This window comes from Sipha flava, unplaced genomic scaffold, assembly GCF_003268045.1.
Source record: "Sipha flava isolate LNK unplaced genomic scaffold, YSA_version1 86_pilon_pilon, whole genome shotgun sequence".
In the NCBI taxonomy this organism is placed as follows: domain Eukaryota; kingdom Metazoa; phylum Arthropoda; class Insecta; order Hemiptera; family Aphididae; genus Sipha; species Sipha flava.
Genome location: NW_020273628.1, coordinates 74,946 through 98,263, shown reverse-complemented (window position 1 = coordinate 98,263; position 23,318 = coordinate 74,946). Strand labels below are relative to the sequence as shown.

At 28.6% G+C, this 23,318-nt stretch overlaps 1 protein-coding gene across 2 annotated transcripts; it reads left to right on the top strand.

Annotated features, from left to right (window-relative positions):
- Positions 1 to 64: 64 nt before the first annotated feature.
- Positions 65 to 23,161, top strand: LOC112693424 (filaggrin). 2 transcript variants are annotated; one of them, XM_025568483.1, is made up of 9 exons: positions 65 to 618; positions 14,290 to 14,409; positions 14,682 to 14,784; positions 14,853 to 14,980; positions 15,048 to 15,237; positions 16,142 to 16,337; positions 17,566 to 17,795; positions 18,311 to 18,601; positions 21,372 to 23,161. In XM_025568483.1, exons 1-9 carry the CDS (start codon positions 241 to 243, stop codon positions 22,259 to 22,261), a joined length of 2,526 nt encoding a protein of 841 aa, XP_025424268.1. In that variant the 5' UTR covers positions 65 to 240; the 3' UTR covers positions 22,262 to 23,161. The 2 variants fall into 2 exon arrangements, with proteins under 2 accessions (XP_025424268.1, XP_025424270.1); XM_025568485.1 differs by lacking the exon at positions 18,311 to 18,601.
- Positions 23,162 to 23,318: the final 157 nt, after the last annotated feature.

The following is a 23,318-nucleotide window of genomic DNA, read 5'->3' as shown; positions in this document are numbered from 1 at the left end:
AGCGACGCGGCGGCGAACAGCTGTCTACGCACGCGCCGCGGCCGCCGCTCGTGCGACGATTGCCCGTCGCCAGTCAATTGTTGACGCGACGCGCCGCCGACGTTTGTCGTGTCCGTTAAACGCGTACCGATGCCGAAAATGCGGTCCGGTTCATTATCAATAATTATCACACAATGTGCGCAATAGGAGTACGTCTTTTCGACCATGATTTTTTATTGTTTGAATATTTTGTTTTAACCAATGCGTGGTGATTTTCACGCTCGTGAATGTTTTTACATTTATACGTTGTACGCCGCCGTTGTATCGTATTTGCTTGTTTTTTTAAATACGTTTTTTTTTTTTTTTATTCGGTTACATTTTTTTTTTTTTAAATTTAACGTGCGCACGTTGTCGTATCGAAACAACATAACCGCCGTTGTAAAACCTATTAAGTGTTCGTCGTGTTTCGGTGCGAAGTATTTGTTGTCTCCGTATTCTCGTGCGAGTGACGGTTATGCGCTACGACCAACTATGAGTTCGCCAAAGCCGTCTGACAGGAAATCGGGTAGGAAACAGTCGTTTTCGCACCAGCGCTCGTCCAACGAGGACATCTACCAGCAGGACGAGTATGATACTCCGGTAAGCGAAACGGATTACATAAATACATAATTATAATTATTACGTGCGGTGGTACGCCGAGTGTCCGAGAGAAGTGCGTGTTGTTTTCCGGTAAAATGTCATTGTCGTCGTCGCTTGTTTTCTTTTCGAGAGAACGCGCCCGTGCGGCGGTAGACCGGAGGAGGGTAAAGCGCCCTCGCGACGACGGTCGATAATCGTGACGGCGGCAGAATTGTCTATATTTAGACACGCTCAGATAACACTGCGTAACGTTATCATATCTGTTGGAGGAAACGTTCGCGCCACTTTTACCATATCTCGCCGTACGAGCGTTTTTGATTTTAGCAGCGGAACGGCGTATTTTAAACACACACACTGCAGCCAAATCGATGACAAAAGTTCATGTGATCTCTCATCGGTGTGCGTGTGTGTGTGTGTGTGTGTGTGTAAATGTAGTTCCTGATGGGATATTATACGTACCGCGTACGGTGTATCGCGTACTAATGTCGGAGAACGATAGTGCATTGTTCCATCGACACATACGTCTTCGATTGAATGCATTGATTATTAGGTAATGTTATGTGCGGTCGCGGTTTTCGCTTCGGACCTATTCGATAGGTTTCCGAAAATGTTTTCTAGTTTTCTACCGCTAACCGACATTTTGGTCGGAGAACAGCTCTGAGACAACGAGGAAAGTGTATTGCTTCGATTAATATTAACACGGTTCCTACATAATAAATTAATAGGTTTGGAAATCGAACACGAAGGCGTTGAATCGTAGATATACTGCTTTAATTTAGAAAATAAAAAATGCATCTCAGTTATGAGGGCATAGTTTCACTATGAATAATCTATGTATTGCTATAATCCATGTTTTTTCAATTTATCTTTAGCTTCTTATTAGTTTGAATAAATAAAAAAAAAGTTTTTTAATCATTTGTGTAATACCATAGATAATATTATGTTACTATGTTAAAATTTTTGGTTGTTACTACGAAAAAGAGTGTTATTTTGATTTATTCTTAAAACGGGTATGATCGTTTAGGTAAGTAATTTGGTAGAGAAAACTATTATTTTTTTTTTTTTTACAAAAAGTTAGGAAAATTAAATAACTTTTAGATTTACAATCACCTAATTACATTTATCAAAAATGCAGCTACACTAGCCATCTCTGGAGACCCTTCTCGTAGTCTCTAGTGCAAATAGTACAGAGACCTCCTAGATAATGATCCTTAACAAAAAAAAACAATAAATATCTATATATAATTAAATAATCAAATAATAAAAAATCAAAATAAATAAAAGACGAAAGTATCATGAATGGGTAGCTTCTTCTATTAAATTGTTCAGGTTTTCTTTAGTTACTTAGCTCATGCTTTTGATATGTCTGCTGATTCAGATTGTGTATTAATAATATAAATAAAAATTAATATAAAAACATTTAGATTTACTTCTTAAATGTTGTTAACTATTTTTTCATTTATACTTCAATCAAAACATGACCATGGGCTTAATATGAATTTATGTTTAGTTTTTTTTATGTTCCTTACAGTTACTATTTAGGGTAAGACTTTTTAAGATTTTTCAAGGACATCACACTAAAATATTATTAAGAGATCTTAATTATAACTAAACAAATTTTGGATATAGTACAATTTTTAAACGATTTATGTTTTTCATACAGAAATAAAAGGGATAAAGGTACTATTCTTTTGGGTGAAACTTCAACACAATATTTTAGTAACCAAATTTAAAGCTTGAGTTTAATAAAAGGGTGATCAGTAAGTCTATTTGGTCTGCACCCTATGCATGACTCATCGTCATGACTCCCCTAGTCGTTGCGACTGCATTGAATATTTGTCACGTCAATAATGATATGAATTTTAAGTTATAATATTTAATATACGAATTCTTATTGTATGATATTAATTATTTTTATTCTTGTCATGTACTCATCGTTAATGACTAGAAAATGATATGACCTTTAAAATATTAATATAGGTATTAAATTACATTGGTAGGTTCACTTAGAATAGTTATTATATCAATAACAATAATAATTGAAATAAACATATTTAAACCAAAAATATATTGTCCTTTTATACGTCAATATAAGTTTACAGGTTCTATACGTTTTCAATTTTGAGCAAGTACTATAAATGTTTTGCTTTAACAGAATAATTTGTATTCAGTTACCTACAGACCTATGTATTTTTTTTAATAATTATTTTGTATTATAATTTTTATAACAATATAATTTTCCGAAGCATTTCACCAAAAAAATTATTTTAAGAGAAAAATCAATTTTTAGAATTTTCCGGGGCATATTCATTGATAGCACACTAAAATGTATATTAAAAAACCGAACTCACTTTAAATTTGATTTTAATCAAATCAATTTTGACTGTGTTATGTTTATTTACTAAACTCGGAAAATTAGTTTTTCAAAGTTTAAATTTGAATAACTGTAATTTTTTTTAAATACTTAATTCATTTTTGATTCAGTTTGAATCAAATTGTGTGCAAGATCGTTTTTCAAATTAAAATAGTTACCCAAGAGTCTTAACCCCAATTATACGTAAAATACATTTTCTTTCAAATGTTCACCTCTTACAATTTAATACATTTTTTTAGTTTTATATCTTTTCATGTTGTCAATTTTTATTTTTAGATTAATAATTAAAATGTAAAAACAATCATATTTCTAGATTTGCTGAAATATAACTTAATCGAATGATCTTTGATCAGAAAGTTCTAAGTTCATGCTTCATAGGGTTAGAAGATTTTAAGAGTGATTTGTTGAGTAGGTTTGTTACATACCTAGTATATTAATTTTAGCGTATTATATTTCTAATTAAATAGCTATTTAATACCTATATACAATCAATACAATTATAGGATAAAAATAAACATATTGGAATTCCATGAGTTTTTTTTTCAAACATCCAACGTGAATAAACATTTTTTAATTTTAAAAATATTATTGTCGATTTATGTAGCTTAATAAAATAAACATTAAATGGTGTCCATGCTATGTTTTGTGTGTAATAAAATGGTACATCAAATTACCGCTTCCAATCCCCTTTAGTATCTTTTATTTTGCAGTAATCTATGGTTCTATGAACGATATCAATCTATTTTAAACTTTATTAACAGACTTCATTACAAGCTTAACTTGTAAGTTCTAAATAACTCAAAATAGCATAATTTTATTATTTGAAATATTCGACACTTATTTGTAAAAACCGAATATATTTGGCTCATATAATTACCAATTGTTTTTTTATAAAGTTTAATGACGTTCAGCAGACGTGAGTTCATTAAAAACAAAAATTGTCCAACTATTGTCACTTACAATAAGTCTGTATCTATACAAATAGTAAAATATTATTGCTAACCGTTTTTAGCATATTTTAGGTTTTTTAGTCTATTATAGTTACATTTTTAGTCTTTTTTTTATTGTTAGTTAATTTGAATTTCATTTATATTTCTGATAATATTTAACAATAGATTTATAAATATTTCATTATTCTAAAATATCAACTCCAAGGTCAAAATCACTTTACTTAGGTAAACTTTTTAATTTAAACTATTAAAATACATTAATGTTTAATAATTAAATAATTATTCATTAAAATGCCCATTTTTATTCTTAATGAAGAATATTTATAAATTATAAGTGAATTATTAAAAGTATTTAAATATATTTGATTAATAATTAATCTTGAATTAATTTAAAATCTAGAATTTAATATACTCAAAACTATAAAAACAATAAAAATATAATACTCATATATCTCCATGTACAATGTCTTATTAAATTATAATTTTAACAAAAAAAAATAACACGAAAAAATCATGCAAATTATATTAAGAAAAAATTTAGTATTTGTCATGAATATACATATTTTTAATTTTTTACGGTACCGTCATTGTTGTAGTATTGTTTTTCTTCTAATATAGGTATTTGATAAGTCACTGCTTTTGTTAGTTGTTAAACGTAATATTCTGTGTTTACAAATGGAGTGATAAAAATTTATTGCTTTAAATTATTTCAGGTGAAAGAAAACATAAATTAAAATCTACAAAGAATGACTCGTTATAGTTTATAGATAAACATTATGTTTACCTACTATTAAATTGGGAATAAGATAAAGTTTATATTTTTTTTATATTATTAAATATTTATTGATTCATAATAATATCATAGTAAATGTTATATATTGCGTCAAAACCTAGTTAAAAAATATTTTAAATTTAACTTTTATTGTTTAAAATAAAATTTTCAAATCTAGCCGTAATAACTAAGCTTTAAAGAAAGTAAATGTAAGTACGGTTTGATATAATCCATACTTGAACTGCGCATTATAAATTAGTGTAGTGTTTTATAACTATTATGCAAAACCCCTGTGTACCTTCAAATATTTTTATCTGTTTTTGATGCGGCAAATGAATATGTATGTCTATATGTATATATATTGTTAGGATAACAATTTATACTTTTTTTCAGCGGTTATAAAGAATATTTCGATGATTACTAATTCATTTATTTTTTACATTTACCTTGTTTTAAATTAACTTATATTGAGGTATTAGTTTATCCGTGAAAATATTCATATCTGATATTTTGTATTTTGTACTGACAATTGTTTTACTATATTGTTTTCAGATCGGTACGTATAATCGTGTTGATAGTTTTCAAATCTGAACTTCACCATTTATATCATGTATAAAGCAAAACATTAACTTTAGTATTGTAATCTATAAATTCAAACCTAAGTATTTTATTCAGTTCTTAATTTCAAGAGTGTAAAATTGATTTTTATTATATCTAATTGTAATGATTTCCCTATAACGTAAAATATGTTAAACTTCGTTTAAAAATGAAACTGAACTGTTAACTTGAACTGTTGTTATTCACTGATATTCGTTTTTTTCACAGTTTCTTCTGAAATTACAGTGTACTATTCAATACGACCGTCGAATACATAGTACATAGTATATACGAGTATATAAATGGTATATGTATATTTAATTAATAATGTTTCATAATATATTCGTTTAATCACTATGGATTGTCAAAATATAAAATAGAGAGTCACTGAGAACATCGTTTTCTTTATTTTGAGTTATGTCTGAGAATAAATAGGAGAATAAAGTTCTTTTAGTCAATTGGCAAAACGACACACCCATATGTGCTTTCACTCTTTGACGATCGTCTCTAACACGCAACTACCGAACTGGTAAAGCAATTAACAATACACCAAGGACTTGGTGGATATTTTTTCATTGTTGTACTGTTTTTATTTACAATTTTCCCATATGTGTATATATTGTATATATATATATATGTTGTGTAATTTATCACTTATTATGTTTTCACGCGTAATGATTTCAAACTATTTTTGTTGGTGTTCATTCAAATGACAATATATAAGTCATATATATTCCGTCAGTGAATTATATGTAATAATAATAAATGCAACTTAAATAATTATACATTTTCTTTTGTCTCTATAGTAAAATTAATTTAATGAGTAATGATAGGAAGTAACATTGCTTTGAGATTTTAATTTATAGGATGGTGGTAGTTGTTAAATTATTTTATGGGTATTCAAATTATGATTTTAACAGCTATGATAATTTATTTTATATGGACTACAGTATTTATTAGAAAAAAGTGCCTATATTTATATTGTAAGCATTATTTAAATTTAAATCTCAAAAGCCCATGATTACGTTGGGAAAACATGGTATGAGAGAACGTGGCAAGCAAGACTAAGAAAGGACTGGAAGATAATATAATTAAAAGATAAAATGGAGGCAATTATGCTGGAGGATAAGGTTTTGAATGCCGAATATCACTAATAAGAAGAAGTTATTTACATTCATAGTATACATTTTTATGATCATGAGATTTTTTAGTTCAACGTTTTAAAAATACAACTTGTGGTACCTACTTGTATAATTACTTTAAAAAGAACGTACGTAGTCTGTGATGCACGAGACCAAAATATTGCGTGAGAAGCTGCATTATCTAATGGTGTAATAATATGGTGTTCTATTAAAGAGGGTCATTTAAAATTTCCTGACTAATTTTTCCATCATTTAATATTTTCAAAAAATGAATTGTTTCTGTACTTATACGTACATATTAATATAATAGTGTTAATTGAAAAAATACATTTATTTTACAAACATTTAAGGGATTATTTTTATTGTGCTAAAAGATACCAAAAATACTTTTTTAACATACATTTTAAAGAGTAATATTTATATTTAAGTACCTATTCATGTTTGTAATATATAAAAAAGGTTTTCATGGTTATAATATTTTTAAAGTAAATTCGCTTAAAAATATATTGTTTTGATTATTTATTGAACACGGTCAGCAATACGTCAAATGCATCTTGAAATAAATAAATAAACATATATACTAAACCATAGTTGATAATTACCTGTTTTTTTTTCTTTTATTATTAATGAGTCAACTAAAGAAACTGTATTTAATCACTATAATTATCAAGTTTAATTATAAAACTGATATTAACACATTATTTTTGAAACAACACTTGAGATTTTTTAAAACTGCTTAATCTTTTTTGAGCTATTTATTGAAATCAAATATTTAAATGCATTTATCTTAATTGTTAGTATTTAATAATAACATATATCTAATTTTTTTTATAATATACTTACTTTTATAATAAAACAATATTTTTTAGTGAATTTTTTAATATATAAATTTAACAATAGTTTATTCAATACAGTACAATACCAAATTAGGTTATTAAAGTTATTGAATACTTAATGGTAAAGTAAATATGGCATAAACTGTAATACAAAGATTCATATATCATAATTGTCTTTTTGATATGAAATCTATTATTAAAAATCTTAAAATTGCTTTCTTCATACATTTTTACCGATTGTAATAAAAATATAAAGTTGATTAAAGTTATGAAGTACTTATAAATAAGTAAATATACTATAAATAAATAAGTACCTACTATAAAGTATATGAATATTATTTGTACAAAATTTAATTTATTTGCTTATAGCGATAAATCACCTTGTAGAGGAGCAGACATGTCTGCTATACATTTAAAAATATATTATATTCTCTATCAAGAGATTACTAAAGCGAATTGTGAAGCGTATTTTTTATTTTCATTTTAACCTTCATTTTGTATACTAACTGTAAGAAAATGTATACTCTGCAACAGAAAAACGCGATTTGGTCAAGGTCGAATTAAATTTGTATAGGTATATCTACATTTTTTTTATCTTTTTTATGTACAAATTTATATTGAAATAAAATATAAATTGGTATTATACTATATTGTTGTAAAATGTTCGCAGTTGTTCTATATTCAAAAACAATATATTTTTATTTTGATTATAACTTCAACATTAGTCAAATAAAATTCATATTTATTATCAAGTATAGTTTTATAACTTTGAGATAAGCATTGATATTTTAAAAAATTCATAGCTTACGGAAATATAAATTGTATAAAATATCTCCATGCATATAAATTAAATTATAATTAAATTTATTTATTCATTGAAAGAATCATAAATGGTTAAATTGGTTGTTTGATAGTCTACTGAATAATTTATTAATTATTGATTTTGATATTATTTTAATCTAGTTTCTTAAGAATAGTTATACAAATTCGAAGTTAAATTTATTATCTAAATTTAAAATAACATCTTCCACATTTTACATGTTTACTACATAAATTAATTATAAGTATTTATTTTCAATCATAATATAATAATTGATTTTGCTTTAAGTTATCCTTTATAATTTAATTTGATAAAATAATAATTGCCGTATCTGAAACTGATTGTTTAACATTGTAATTTTATTGCATTGCTTAGTTTTGCATAATATGGAAATTAAAAATTATAGAAATTGAAATGTAGCACTTTCTCTTCTACGGTGGCTGACCATAGCCAGTGTGACACTGTCATCCTATTATAATTGGCATATAATGTCATCTTTTTCAATTTAAAAACCGAATATCAAATAAGTGTGTCCACCTTGTGAATATTATCTATCGGGGACGTTTAAATTTAGAAGCTTGGCGCCTCACCAAATGACTGCAACGAGACAAAAACTTTCTTATTCAACGCATTATTTTTACTTATAAGTTATATGTATTTTAGTTATTTTGTCTGTATAAGATAAGCCACATTTGGTTTAAAACTCGTTATCTGCAGTTTATGCTTTTGACAATAGTTATATGCAAATTGATAACTGGCGACAGTCTAAATATATTTTACTGTAAATCTAATCCATTGAATTGAAATAATTGAAATGTGTATTATTATTTATTACAGTATAAAATCTGCAATAAATTTTCCTAATTCATTCGTTTTAAATAATCACCTCACTAATATATTATGATTTTATAATCAAGTATTTGTCTATAACTAACAATTTAAATGATTATTAAAATGCTTAAATGAGATCGTTGAAAATGGTTTTTGAAATTTTCGTTCTTGTATTCTTTGTACTGCTGGGATAAAACAAGTGACATTAATATGAAACGAACTATATAGAGCAATCTTCTTTTTATCATTACAATTATATATAGTTAAGACATTAACTTGTAGTTGGCAATTATTTATTAATTTTATTTTGCACATGACATATTAGTTTTTTATAATATTGGCAATTAATATTCGTTGTATTAAACTAATTTTTGTATAATGTATTTTGCCAATAACAATTTAAATAATTTTACTTATTTGATAATTTTACAACTTAAATGTCACCATTAATTATTTTTATCCATTGACATTAACCATATTACAGATTACTAATATTCTGAGTTCAAAACAATTTATCATGTAACCGCACTGATTTCATTGTATTTGTTTTGATACTGATATTATTATTGCTACGTAGTATGTATATATATAATATTATTATATTGGTTTTAATGTTTATATTATTGTATAAGTGTGGACATTGACCATTGAACATTGAATATCATTAACTATACAATTTTTTTAGAGTATAAAAAATTTAGTTTATTTAATTTACATAAATATATTATTATTATATAGATTTTAATGTTTATTTTATTGTAACACCTTGAACATTGAACACATCGTAAACTATACAATTATTTCAAATAAAGTAATAAAAAAAATGGTTAAATTATTCTAATTTATTTACTTTAAATTTAATTAATTGAACTGTATGGAATATATAATAAATGGCTACTCGAATATATTTATCTACATGATAATTTAAAAGGATAGTGAAACATTATTTGATTTAACTAGTATATTATTATTATTTAAAATGTCTGGTTGTTTATTTTCATCAAATATCAGAACTATTTTTAAGTATGTACTTCGATAGTCAGTAAGTGACCATATCAAACGAAGTATAAAATCGTTAATTTGAATATATATACATATATATTCTAAAGTAATAATTAATTATTTTACCAATCATGTCTAAATTATTGAAACTATTGTTTTCTTTATAAAACCTACTGAGAATGATTATATATTGTTTGCTATATATGTATACGTATTATATACACATCCAGAGGATGTTTGTCATTGTTTAATTAATCTTGCGTATATGTTTAAGGCAATGTACTAATGAAATGCCCGAAAAGTCAAAAATTATGTTTTTGGATAAATATGGAATAATTTATCAAAAATTTCCTATAACTATTAAACTTTTTTTTTTCATATTTTTCTGTTAAGGATTAAATATTTTAAATTATTTTAATTAATATTAAAATAATTTTCAATTGTTATCTATAACAACTATTTTAATTTTAAATTATGATTTTATCAATCAAAATAGTCCAAATCAAATACAATTATTATGAATAATTGGTGTATGATAAAACAAATTAAAATTTAGTAAACAGTAAAATGTAATGCACTCATTTATCTTTGTTTAAATTTTAACAAATATATGCATAGTATAAATTGGAATAAAAATACAGAACATGAGATAATGAGTAATAGAGTAACTATATTTTCTTAATGTTAAATAAACTATTTATCTGTTTATTTCATAAAGGAAAATTATAGCTTTGACATAATAATTTAAATTAATGTAGACATATTTAATATTTCACTGATTAATAAATCGAATGGCTTGATATTATGTACTATTCAATAAATACAATTTTTGATTACTTTATTCCGAGCTTTATTCTTATAACGTAATCATTTTGTATCAATGATAATAAATTATACCTGTTACTTTATCTAAAATTCTGAAGTATTATAAGCAATTTAATATGTTTAAATTAATTATTTTAATACTGTTTAAATTAAACATTTTTTTTAATTAAATATTTCTTAAATAAACATTATGAAATTTAATTTAATACATTTATTTTAAAATTTGATAATAAGTGTTCGGTCTAAAATTGTACAACTATGAACAACTATTATTGTACAATAATGAATAATTATTTGGGCTATATATTGTGTGTGATTATAAAAGACGAATTAATATGTTTTGTAATCCAATTGCATTTTAAAACCAGATTGAATTTACGAGGTCAATCAGAGTAAACTAGTTTAAATAAAAATGTATTGTAGAGTAATTTCCGAGTTGAAGGGGAATTAAAAACCTAGTTGTCTTCTTGAATCATTTGAATGCAACACGTGAGTTCGTTTTTAAGTATATCTACTACTTATTTTATGTTCTTCTTGACGAAGGTCGTATAGAAGGTGAAATTAAAATAAATAATACATATTAGGAGTTGTATGTAACTGTATTATATGCTAAACTAATAACTATATATGTAAAAACCTTAAATTATTAATATTGCTTATTAATTATTTACAAATAAAAAGTAGTTATTATAATTATATTAGGTTTAAATATTATGAATCATTTACATACTAATTCGATATAAATTTTATTATCCTTTGTGTACAATACCGATTTTTTTTAAAAATATTTGAACATATGTTTTCTTATAAATAAAAATACAACTATGTGGAGAAAATATTTGCTTGTTATATGCTCTCGTGTATATATGTGTTATATATACATAAATTGATAAAATCTATTGAATAAATATATGATTTCCACATATTCTTATAATAATTTCTGTATCACTAATTTATTAATTTATTATAGGGTTAGGTGATAATAAGATTTTACTTTATTTTTAATATAAACGTAAAATGATATAATAATATACTTATGTGAAAAATTATGAAAATAATTTTATTCTTATATCTTTGTAAAAGGACACATTTATATAACTATTAACAAATGTATTCATATAAATTTTTTTGATTTTAATTATAATAATTATTTAAAAGTTATATAATATCTTATTTGTGTGAGATTATAAGACACGCATTAGTTTGACCAAAACTCATACAAAATTATACAATATTAAATGATGAGTGAAAAATTATATGTTCCTATTTGAAGAGTTCAGTTTGATGACATAATATTTCCTATTGTGTATATAAAATCCAAAAGTAATTAAATCTGGAACAATGTTGTGTTAAATGTGTGGGAATATGATATCTAATAAGATTTGATTATTTTATGAAATCTATGAATCTGGCTTTTGCTATTTATATTATTTTAAATTATTAGTGTTTAATTGTATACATATTATACACATTTTATACATTTATTTTATGTTTAAGTATGATGAATATATTTTATGGTAGTATTGTCAAATATTTTTAAGTTTAATTCTGTTGATAAACAATTTATATAAGTCAAAAAAAATAAAAAAATAGATTAAACTTATTTTGTCTTAAAACGTTATGAGGACAATATTACATAAATATTAATTAAGCTTTTATATTTGAAATTTAAAACATTGTTTCGTTTGCTTCAAGAATACTAATGTAATGTTTTTACTTTGTGAAATGCACGTGGCGTCATTAAGTTTATTTTTCTTATTTTCACTATTCATTTTCTAATCAATAAAAAGTTCACGTATGAGTTTAAAGAATAACAGTAATAGTTTTAACTCCTTTAGTTATTTTCTAATTCAATACCTAACCTATAATTTTTTATTTTTATTATTTTAAATAAATATGTACAATAATAAAGGTTTTATTCATTCTAACATAGGCCTAATCAACCTGGCTTTGAGTTTTTTCCTGTTACACTTTGCTAAAATGAGAAGTCCAAAAATACCTCAATTTTGCATATTAATATTACTACATAATATTTATAATCGATTATTTTATATTACAAACTAAACCAAATTTACGAGTATTAAAATTCTTAATAACTTCGTGTATATTGACTAATTATATTTATTCTAATAAAAAATAAAAAATAATTTTTAATTTTTTTAATAATAAAAATTGTTGTTTGCTTGCATAAATGTTATGAATGATAATATTTGAGGGACCAAAATTATGTTTAGGATATAAATATTGATTAGAAAATTTATTTTATTCCTGTAAAAAAATATTACTGTAAATCAAAAACTAAATACTAAAAACTGGACGAAAAATGAAATCAATTCTTAATAATAATAATTTTTAGTGATAAATAATAATTATTAACTCATAGAAGTTCACCGTAACTGTTTGACTCGTATAATTTGATTTAAATTGACTGGGTTGATTTTTTAATATTATATAGTATATTATAATGACCTCAAATAGAAGTTAATTTATTTTTGTACCAGTATTTTAGAAAGATTCGACCTTATTGAGAATTATATTTTGAGTGTAATTTAAAAGTAATACTTATAATTTGTACGAGGTAATAATAAAATGGCAAATGTCGCCACTAGAATAAAATTATGCTTTATTGCTCACGTCTATTTAAACATCACGTTTGCTATAGAATATGCTCACTTTTTTTTTGTTAGTGATGTATTATTATTAAGTAATATTCTTATGTGTAGTCTAATAGAATAATGGTATAATGATGATATAACATACCTGTCTCTACTCAATTCATTGTTGCCGGAGGCAACTTCCTTTCGGGCCATCTCTCTTATTGCAGAAAAACTAGTTTTGATCTAACTATAGCTGAAAGCATCGTCGATCATATGTTCAATACCACTATCAAGCATCTACCGCATGAATATGTTAAAATGATATGTATGATATGCTAATTTATACCCATACTGTAGAACATTGTGTTGATAATAAATAAGTAATTTTCAAAACATTAATCATTAAACAATAATGTACCTATAATATTTTCATAGGCATCCATTAGTCGTTTCATATTTCAACATCGTTCATTAATTTAAAACATAATTGTACTATTATAGTTACTGCGTTTTCAGTTTAATATATTTTTAGTATAAATGAACTTACCTTATACTTCTAATATAATATCAATTATATGTGTAAAATTATAGTTATATGAACTAATTTGTCTAAAATAAATATATTCTATCGATATATTTACTAATTATTTAGAAAGTTTCTAACAATTAAAATTCTCTATGGATTAGAGGTGTTAAATGACCTTTATACATAATGTGGTATTTAACTCATTTTTTTTTTTTTTTTTAATTGGATGACTTTCATTATAGAACATAATTGAACACTATTTGAGTTCATATGTAAATTAAAGGGCTTGACTATAGAATAATACAATTGAAATGTAATTTAATGACCTGCCTTAGTTACATAAAAGTATTAACTTAGGTGTGTTTTAATTTTGTTACAAACTATTTATTTATGTTTTAGAATCAAATACTTGATCGCGTGAAATGTGACCACGTAACTGTAACAAAACCAGAAGAAGATCGGCGAAGAAGAACCATAATTGTTGAAAAAAAAAATGGAAGTTACGGCTTTATGCTTCAGGTAAATATTAAGTACATTTTAAATCTCGTTATCAGATCTTCTACAAATTGTTTTTTGTTCTTTTGTTTATTTCACCAAATTTTCAAGTAAATATTATGATAATATTTATCAATAACATATTTATCATCATTATTGGTTTAAAATATAAGATATTGTTTATAGGTTATCATATAATTCTTATAATTTTTAATTCAGTAATTGAGAATCAATTAATTATTTTTGATACCTAGTTATTATTTTATTACTATATATTGATAATTTTAATTTTAAAGAGTTATGGTATTCATTATAAAAAAGAGCAAGAGATTGAAATGATAACATATGTAGACCATGTCGATTATGATGGACCAGCATATAGAGCCGGAATGAGAGAAGGTATTAATTTAATAACAATTACATTATAACAAATAATGATATAATAATTATTGCTTGATGTAATTTAGGCGATGTAATATTGTCGATAAATGGCGTTGACATGGAAAAGGCTGACCATAAAGCATTAGTTAATTTTATAAAAAGCTGTGATTCACGAATGAGAATGGTAGTATTATTCGAAGACTGTGTGCGAAAAGTAAGGCATTAATTATTAAAATAATTTAATGTATCAAATGTTATCAACATTAAAATTTACCGCAAAGGTCGACTTACATATGAGATATATTCAGCTACAACGTACTCTTCAAGCCAAAGTCGAAGAACTTGAAAAAGTCGAAATCAAAGAGAGAGAACTCATGGAAGGAAAATGGAAAACACATAGTTTACCCGCAAGAAAAAAGTCTAGTCATTCTTCCAAGGACACTGCCAATCAAAAAATATTGACTGAAAACGGTACGTAATTAGCAATAAAATTATAATTATTTTTTTCTCTTCACCAATTAGTCTTATTCATTGTACTTTCGAGTGTAGCTACTGGGTGTCTTATGAACATATTATATTTGTAGAGAGTAGATACTAGTCGCAGTGTTAAGGTTCGAATCGGAATCACAAAACCCGGGATAATAAACGGTTCTCAACTCTCAATAGACCATGGTTTCTACATTATTATTGGTGTTACAATTATATTAATTTAATATCTTATCTTATTAAGTCTCTAAGATTTTTTTTTAGATTTATTATAAATATCTTATTACATTTTAGCTGATTAAATTTTAATTTGAGATTAATTTGGGTACAAATATTTTTAGTTTTTGGTTTTTGTTTTAAGTACAGGTGAAGTAAATATCCGTGATTTACTAATCAAGCATATGAGAATTAAATAACGGATTATTAAATTTAAGTACACTTTAACAAAAAATACGTAATCACGTGAATCTTAATTCACGTTCAAATTCGATAGCTCTACTATTTATGTGTAATGGTGGATATTACCTTTTAATTAACAAACAACATGCTTACCTTTATCAAATACACATATTATATGTATATATAAAAAAATGTTATTCTTACATACATATATGATGTTACATAATATATATAAGATACAATTTATTTACTTCTTATCAATAAAAAGTTTTTTCATTATTATATTCAATTTTGACTTATCATCAAGGCGCTTCTCATAAATCAACTTTAATACTATAGATTTTATTTCAAAATGTTCTCATTTTATATTTATTGTTATTTGAACTATAATTTATTTAACACGCGATCAATTTAAAATTCTTGAAAGTTTTTCTAGTCTTTTTTTTATTTTAACCTAATAAAAAAGTATTTAATGATTTAAAAATTACAGGTGAAAGTTCTATGTCTAGACCTACGTTATCCACTGAAGACGTAGCTAAAGTTCAGCAAATTTATGTTCCCAAACAAAACTTCATGCTGGCATACCGACCACACCACTTCATTGACCAGCACGGACGTTCCTATTACTTACATCAGCCTACTACTGCCATAATCAATGGAGATTCAAGTTATGTCGGTTGGCATAGGTAATTTTTTTTTCCACGCACTTACTTGTTATTTTAAATTTTAGGTTCAATATAGAGTAATAAAGCATCTTTATTGTTTACCATCAATATATAAAAGCTATAAAGCTCGTGGTCTTTATTTGTTGAAGAATTCTTAGTAAAAAAAGTCAGTACAAATTAAAAAGTTATAAAAAATATTTGTTTCCGCGTAAAAAAATATAATGGTAAATGATAATGAAATATATAAAGCTACGGAAGTATTGAAGTATAAATAGTTTGTTTTTTATTCAATTCACTAATTAGATAATTTATGGAACTAAAATAAAAGTAAATTAATTACTTTCACTTATATATTAACGGTTAATGTTACACTTGTTTTTTATTATGTGAAATAATTTGTCTAGTTCTGGGTGAACAATTAACACAGTTATTAAAAAACTGCAAATTGTGTATTTTATCAAAAACAATACTGTAGGTTAGATTCATATTTCGAACAGAAAAATAGGAAATAGTAGGTCACATATAATAAACTATTCTACCGAAAACTGTTTCACTAACAGTAAATAATAAGTTTCTAATAATAAAGTAATAATGGATTTATTTAATAAAAATATTATGTATAAATAATTCGTGCGTGATAATTAATATACGAAAGTTTCGCAGACAATTTGTCATGTTAGATTGGATTAACTATTAGAATTTACGATTTATGTCCTCAACGAAATACGAATGCAAGAAAAAAATTGCATTCGTATAATTGAGATTCTACTATTTAGTTGTAAATCGTCATCGACCTTTTTCAGAAACAGCCTTTGTAATAAACAGAACGAATCAATTTTTTGTAAATGTTGTAATGACTTGTAGAAATTATGTGTCTCGATATATATTTTTACTTTTTACATATTTTTTAGCTTCATCCTAGACCAAGTGTAAGACTATCTGCCAATTTACGAATACATTTTTTCGGACCCTGTTGGTTTAGGTTGTTGGATTAGGTTACTGTTTAATAATATTTTTGTGTGTTTTGGACAGCGAGAAATTTGGTAAGTTTTAAAACGGATAACCACATTGAAATTAGTTAGTGACGACCTCTATGGTTCGCTGTTCTTCTGCAGAAGGTCTTGTTATTTTTTTGAATTGTATTCCTCGTTCATCGGATTACATTGCTATACATTTACATGTATGGTAAAACATTACGGTTTTAGCGTGCACATCCATTCAATGGTGCTTTGCGATTGTACATTTTCAGCAACAATCCGAATTACAACAAAAAGTACGAGCAACAAGAAAACTGGGCTCCACCGGCGGATCAACCGGTCCAGCAGAGGAGACGATCGCATTACGTGGTCGAAGTCAGCCGTCGGTGCAGCACATCGTCGGACGGGCCGAATCGTTCGCAGCAGCAGCAGCAGCCAACTGCGCAGCACTGCAAACAGCACAACTTCACGTGCAGAGCGTCGCAGAGGTCTTCATCACAAGGTAAATATGTAGCACATGTACGTGCGCGCACACCGCCAATAACATATGCATAGGCGTACACGTGGTAGTAATTATACTGCACGCGCATAGCGTTTTGCGAACCTACATGTCGTACGAATACGCGTCAGCCGCGTGCATTTGTATGCGCGCAACAATACCGCGGTAACGAGACGAGATATCGTCATAACGGTGATCAAATATTAACTCGTTCGATGATACGCGTAGAACGCCATTGCGCGCGCGCGTAACATTAACACGGTGTTTTGTTTATTTAGTTGCTTTTACTGAGTGCTGCATATATTTCACTACGCATTTGTACACACCTATAACTAAACTGTAGCATAACGTTTTTCGTCACTGTCGCTCACTTTCTTACGCTACTACTACAGCTCACCCGCTAACGCACACACACACACACATAGCGCGCGCGCATTTGACACGTCTCTTCTTTGGTGGATTTTTTTTTTTTTCTTTTTTTCCGTTGTTTGTTGTTTCCTATATGCTTTCCGGTGTAGGCGATAATTGTCCGCGATGGGGTTGCATACGCACCGGTGGCGGCGCTTCAGGTCGTCGGCGGAACTGCGGCGACGAAGCGGACGTCGACGACGACGACGACGACGACGACGACGACAACGGGGGCGGCGTCGACGACGACGAGATCAGCCTGGAGGCGTACGATCTGGCCGCGAACGGCGGCGCGGCTTGTTGCCCGGGCTCGCAGTGCGTTCCCACCAGGAGACACCGGCGGCGTAGGCGCAAGTCGACACACGGCGGCTGCGTCGGCGGCGGCCGCGACAAAAGCCCAGGCAAGCTGACCATGCACGATACGCCGCGATCTTGCTGCTGGCCGGACTGCTTGTCGCTGGTGTTCAGCGGATGCCGCCCGTAGTAGTCGCCGTTGTACACCGCTGCGAACCGTTGCGGTTTTCTTTGCTATTGTTGCTGTGCCGCTCGATTGGCGTAGAATGCACGCGCACGTCCGTCGGCCACGAGTGTAGACTTTATACCGACGTACACGTGTATAGATCCAAGAGTGTAGCCATATGCTGCTCACCTACACCTGTATCATCATGTTTTCTGCGCTTTTTTTTTTTTTATTTTTGTTATTCATTTAAGCGCGCACGAACGGTATTATTCCGATCTACACACGTAGTGATCCTTGTTTTGTCCACTATTCGCTTTTGAAATCGTTCAACACTCGCAAAATGTTTTTTTATTATTATTATTTTTTTATTTTGTACCATTATTTTCATTATTTTGTTTATATCATTTTTTTTTTTAGTTTATCAAAAGACTGATAAATTGTATTTCTTTTTAAATTGTATCGTAATCACATGCGCGCTCTTATACGTATCACACATAGAACATATAAAGTGTATGTGTTATTACGTATATATGCAGCGGTGACCATCGTATGTGTATTTTAACTATGGTAACCGAGTTTTGATATTTAATTCAACGAATACAAATATTTTTGTCGCGCCGTGCCTATATTTCTGGCTGTCCCCTGTGACCATCTCAAATACCGAGGAAAGCATTCCTCGATTGTCATGGTTAATTTAGAACTATATATTATGATCAATCGCATTGTTTTATATTATTATTATTTTGCATACGTATATTTATAATCATTTTTTTTTTTTTTTTTTTTGTATTACGTTTTACGTTATTCGTATTACGTGCATATTGTTCATAAACGAAAAGTTTTATTATTTTGTCTGATACAAAATCAACTTAAAACATCAAATGCATGTATTTGTACATTATTTTTATTTATTATCTTTTAGTTATCTCTTGCATGACTGTAGACTGACTGTTGACGATGTATAAATTTTATTATTTTTATGTAATATGTAGATTGTTTGACATAGGTATTTGTGTTATACATTATTTTATCTGAACCACACGATAACGACTATTGTTGAACTAGCTCCTATTTTAAATTCCTTATGCATGTAGAATTAATAAAACCATTGATTAAAATTGAATTCAAAATTGCTTAAAATCAATATTTAATTAAATTTTTAATGAGTGTCTTGGTATAAATGGTATTCACGTATCAGACATTTAATGGGTTACCTATTTTTAAAATTTTATTTGTCTATTTATCAAGACGAACCAAATGCTATAGTAGGTATATAGGATTGCCAACAATTGATGCGGTATTCGAATACGCTGCCTGTTAGATGACCTTTATGACCGATTTGTTGTAAAAATTATTTAACATCAATAGCTTCTCTTACATAAAACCATTTGAGGGGCATACGGTTTAAATCGTATTGCAAGTTTGCAAATAAATAAAAAAACTAATAACACATGTAACGTACTCCCTGACCATAAGTATATATGAAATTAGAAAGTTATATTAACGAATAAGATAATTTCGAAATCAAATAAATGAAATTTTGTAAAAAAAAAATTATTGTATAATGATAAGAGCGATTAGGTTATGATTATTTTTTAAACCAATTACAGTTATTACTTTGATAAAGAGTACAACAAATTTAAATTATATTAAATTCCAATAGAAACTCATTATGTGGAATATTTTTGGTTTACTACAATGATTATCTATATTAATTTTTATCAATGACTCAAATATGTAAGTAGCCAATTGTTTTTTCAACACTTAAGTATCTAATTAGAAAGTTTTTATTTGTTACGTAATGTCCTATAAAATTATTAAGTGTTCTTATTATTTTAAATAACGGGTGAATAATATTTTGTACAAATTTGTCGCCAACTAGTGATTAGTCGGGTCAGCCTTCGCCAGAACTCGATATTGGATATTAGGAAAACGATTATATTATGTAAACACACGCACTAGAATTAGTTTAGTTACACGGATACAAGGGTGGATGTGAGGGAAAATTTCGTTAAACCGTGTTGTGTTTTAAAAACTACTAATGTTTTCGCTTGATTGAAAAATTCCTCACGAAGATATTCAACGAATACTGTACATGGTCGACGCAGTTGAATGGCATCGGGCTTCGTAATATTTATAAAATAGACGTGTTCACGAGGGAACGAGGTTGTAAGCTTTCCCCCCCCCCCCAAAATAATTATATTACCATGTTCCCATTTATAGAAAAAAGTCCTGATATTCGATATTATTTCATACAAACATTCGTATAATCACCATTGCTTATCACGATTCAATTTTTTTTATTTTGAGTAGAACAATTTTATATATTATATATTATATATATAATATATTATTTTCATCTTAGATTAGCCCACCTATTTTACATAAAACCATATAAAAATAAAAAAATTATTCAAGTTGGCCACCCATACGCTACTCGAATGCTGCAGCGCAACTACTACCCGTGTTTTCAGTGTTTGAATTCGATAGGAGGAGGGAGTATAATTCTTCTTATTTTTCCAAGTGATATGCTCTTACATTTTCCCCCGAGTCGACGAGCTAAGCTTGTCGAACAAGATAATATACACTACGTACAACGTTATATTGTAGTTAATATTATTGTTGTTGTTGATGTTGTGTACTTTGCCGCGTTAGGTGGTACGACATACGATTATAATTTGAGCATTTGGCTGTGTTGTGTGTGTTCGCAGAGTGCAAGTCGGAGACCTCGTTTTGCCGGAAGGGACACGAGAAACGGCGTAACTCGTCGCGAAACGACGTGGACGAACATAAATCGCAGCAACACGGCGGTGGCCATGGCCACGGTCACGGTTACGCTAACCTGGTGAATGACAGGTACGCGTCAGACGAGCGGATATGCCAGAGTACGTCGACCGGCATCTGTGACGGCAGGCCCCAGAACAGCCTGACCGAAAACAGCCCGGCGTCGTATACGACGTCGCTGAGTACGGACACGTTGTACTGGGACGAGGACCCGATGACCGCGGCCATCGGCTCTCACTCGTCGTCCGTCGCGTCGCGACAACACTCGGTCAAGTCGCAGTCGTCCTCGACGTATCGGCGCGAGAACTGCGCCGTGAAACCGGTAAAATCGTGGGACAACCTGACCACCAAGGCATTCGGCGGTTACGGGTTCGGCTACGAGTACTTGGACCGTGATCAGATCGTCAACAACAACAACAACAACAACAATAATAACAGTGGAGGTGGTGGACAACAGCAGCACATGGTATACCTGCAATTGAAGAACGTCAAAGGTGGCCAGAAACACAGTCACGGTCACCACCATCACCATCATCAGCACCACAAGAACCATCATCACCATCACCACCATCATCACAACGGCGGCGGCCGGATGCGACACCCGACCAAGTCCACGGAAGCGCTACTTTCGCTTCCTCCGCAGTATCCAATAGCGGCCGTCGAGTCGTCGGCCAGCTGCGAATACTTGGACTCGTGTTCGTCATCGGCCGGCGGCCGTTACTTCAGTTACATCAAGAACGACAAAGCGAGTCAGACGGATTGCCGAAGGTACGCGGCCGCTGCGGCACATCTGCAACCAGAAGTGACGAGACTGTGATGGGTGTCTCTCGAATTGTCACTTTTACTTCGTCCTGTTTTACCCGCACACTAATTAGGTTTCTATATTTATTCGCGGCGAAAACAAAACAATGTAATCTCTACCTGTAATAACATTTTTAGTAAAAACGCGCATGTTGCAAAATAGTTTTTTTTTATGTATACATCATATAATAATATCGTAATCTCTTCGTATTTATCTCTAGTCAATATACATATGCGTTATAAAATAAAAATCCCCGTGTATCAAACATCATGTCTGATTTACGACTATTATTATTTTATTATTATTACTATTATTATTATTGATTATTATTATTATTGTTCTGATACCATATATATTTATATCCTGCGTTGTATACGTTATCAAATATCGCAGTGGATCGAACAGTGAGGGGTTTCAAATGTCTATACGTTATAGAATATTTACGACGACGTTATATTTCCGTCGGATATTTAGGCACGTGTAGGTACGGGCGGCCGATGAAATAATTTGTTGTTTCGTTTAGTGCTGCATAGTATTACGTTTTTTCTCGACGGGTTTTCTCTGCTTATTCACGGCCTCTGGTAGAGGCTTAAATTATTTCAAACAGTTTTTCGTTTGAAATAATTTAAATCTCATTCACGGCAGACACAGCAGAACCTAATTTTAATTCCGAAAGACTGCTGAAATAATATTATGCTACCCGAAGAGTTTACCGTATTTATGCGTCCATGGTTATTTTTAAAATCTCTTTTAGGGGAAAAGGGTGAACTCCTTACTGCCCAATCGTACTGCTTTATTTGATTTATTTTTTATTCGCGTGTGAACGTATTTTAGTCATTGCTTTTATATAAACATAAACATTTGTTTTTATTATCATAATTTATAAACCGCTCGTGTGTATTGATATTTATTTAAATTAAAGAAAATATAAATAAGAATAGTAAAACAAGAATTTAATACATTTTGTGAATTTTATTGTTTATTGTCGAATATCACTGTATGTAATATACATGTTTTTCATTTTATTATAACCCTGCAAACGTACGGTTATGTTCAGTGAACTGCAATAGTT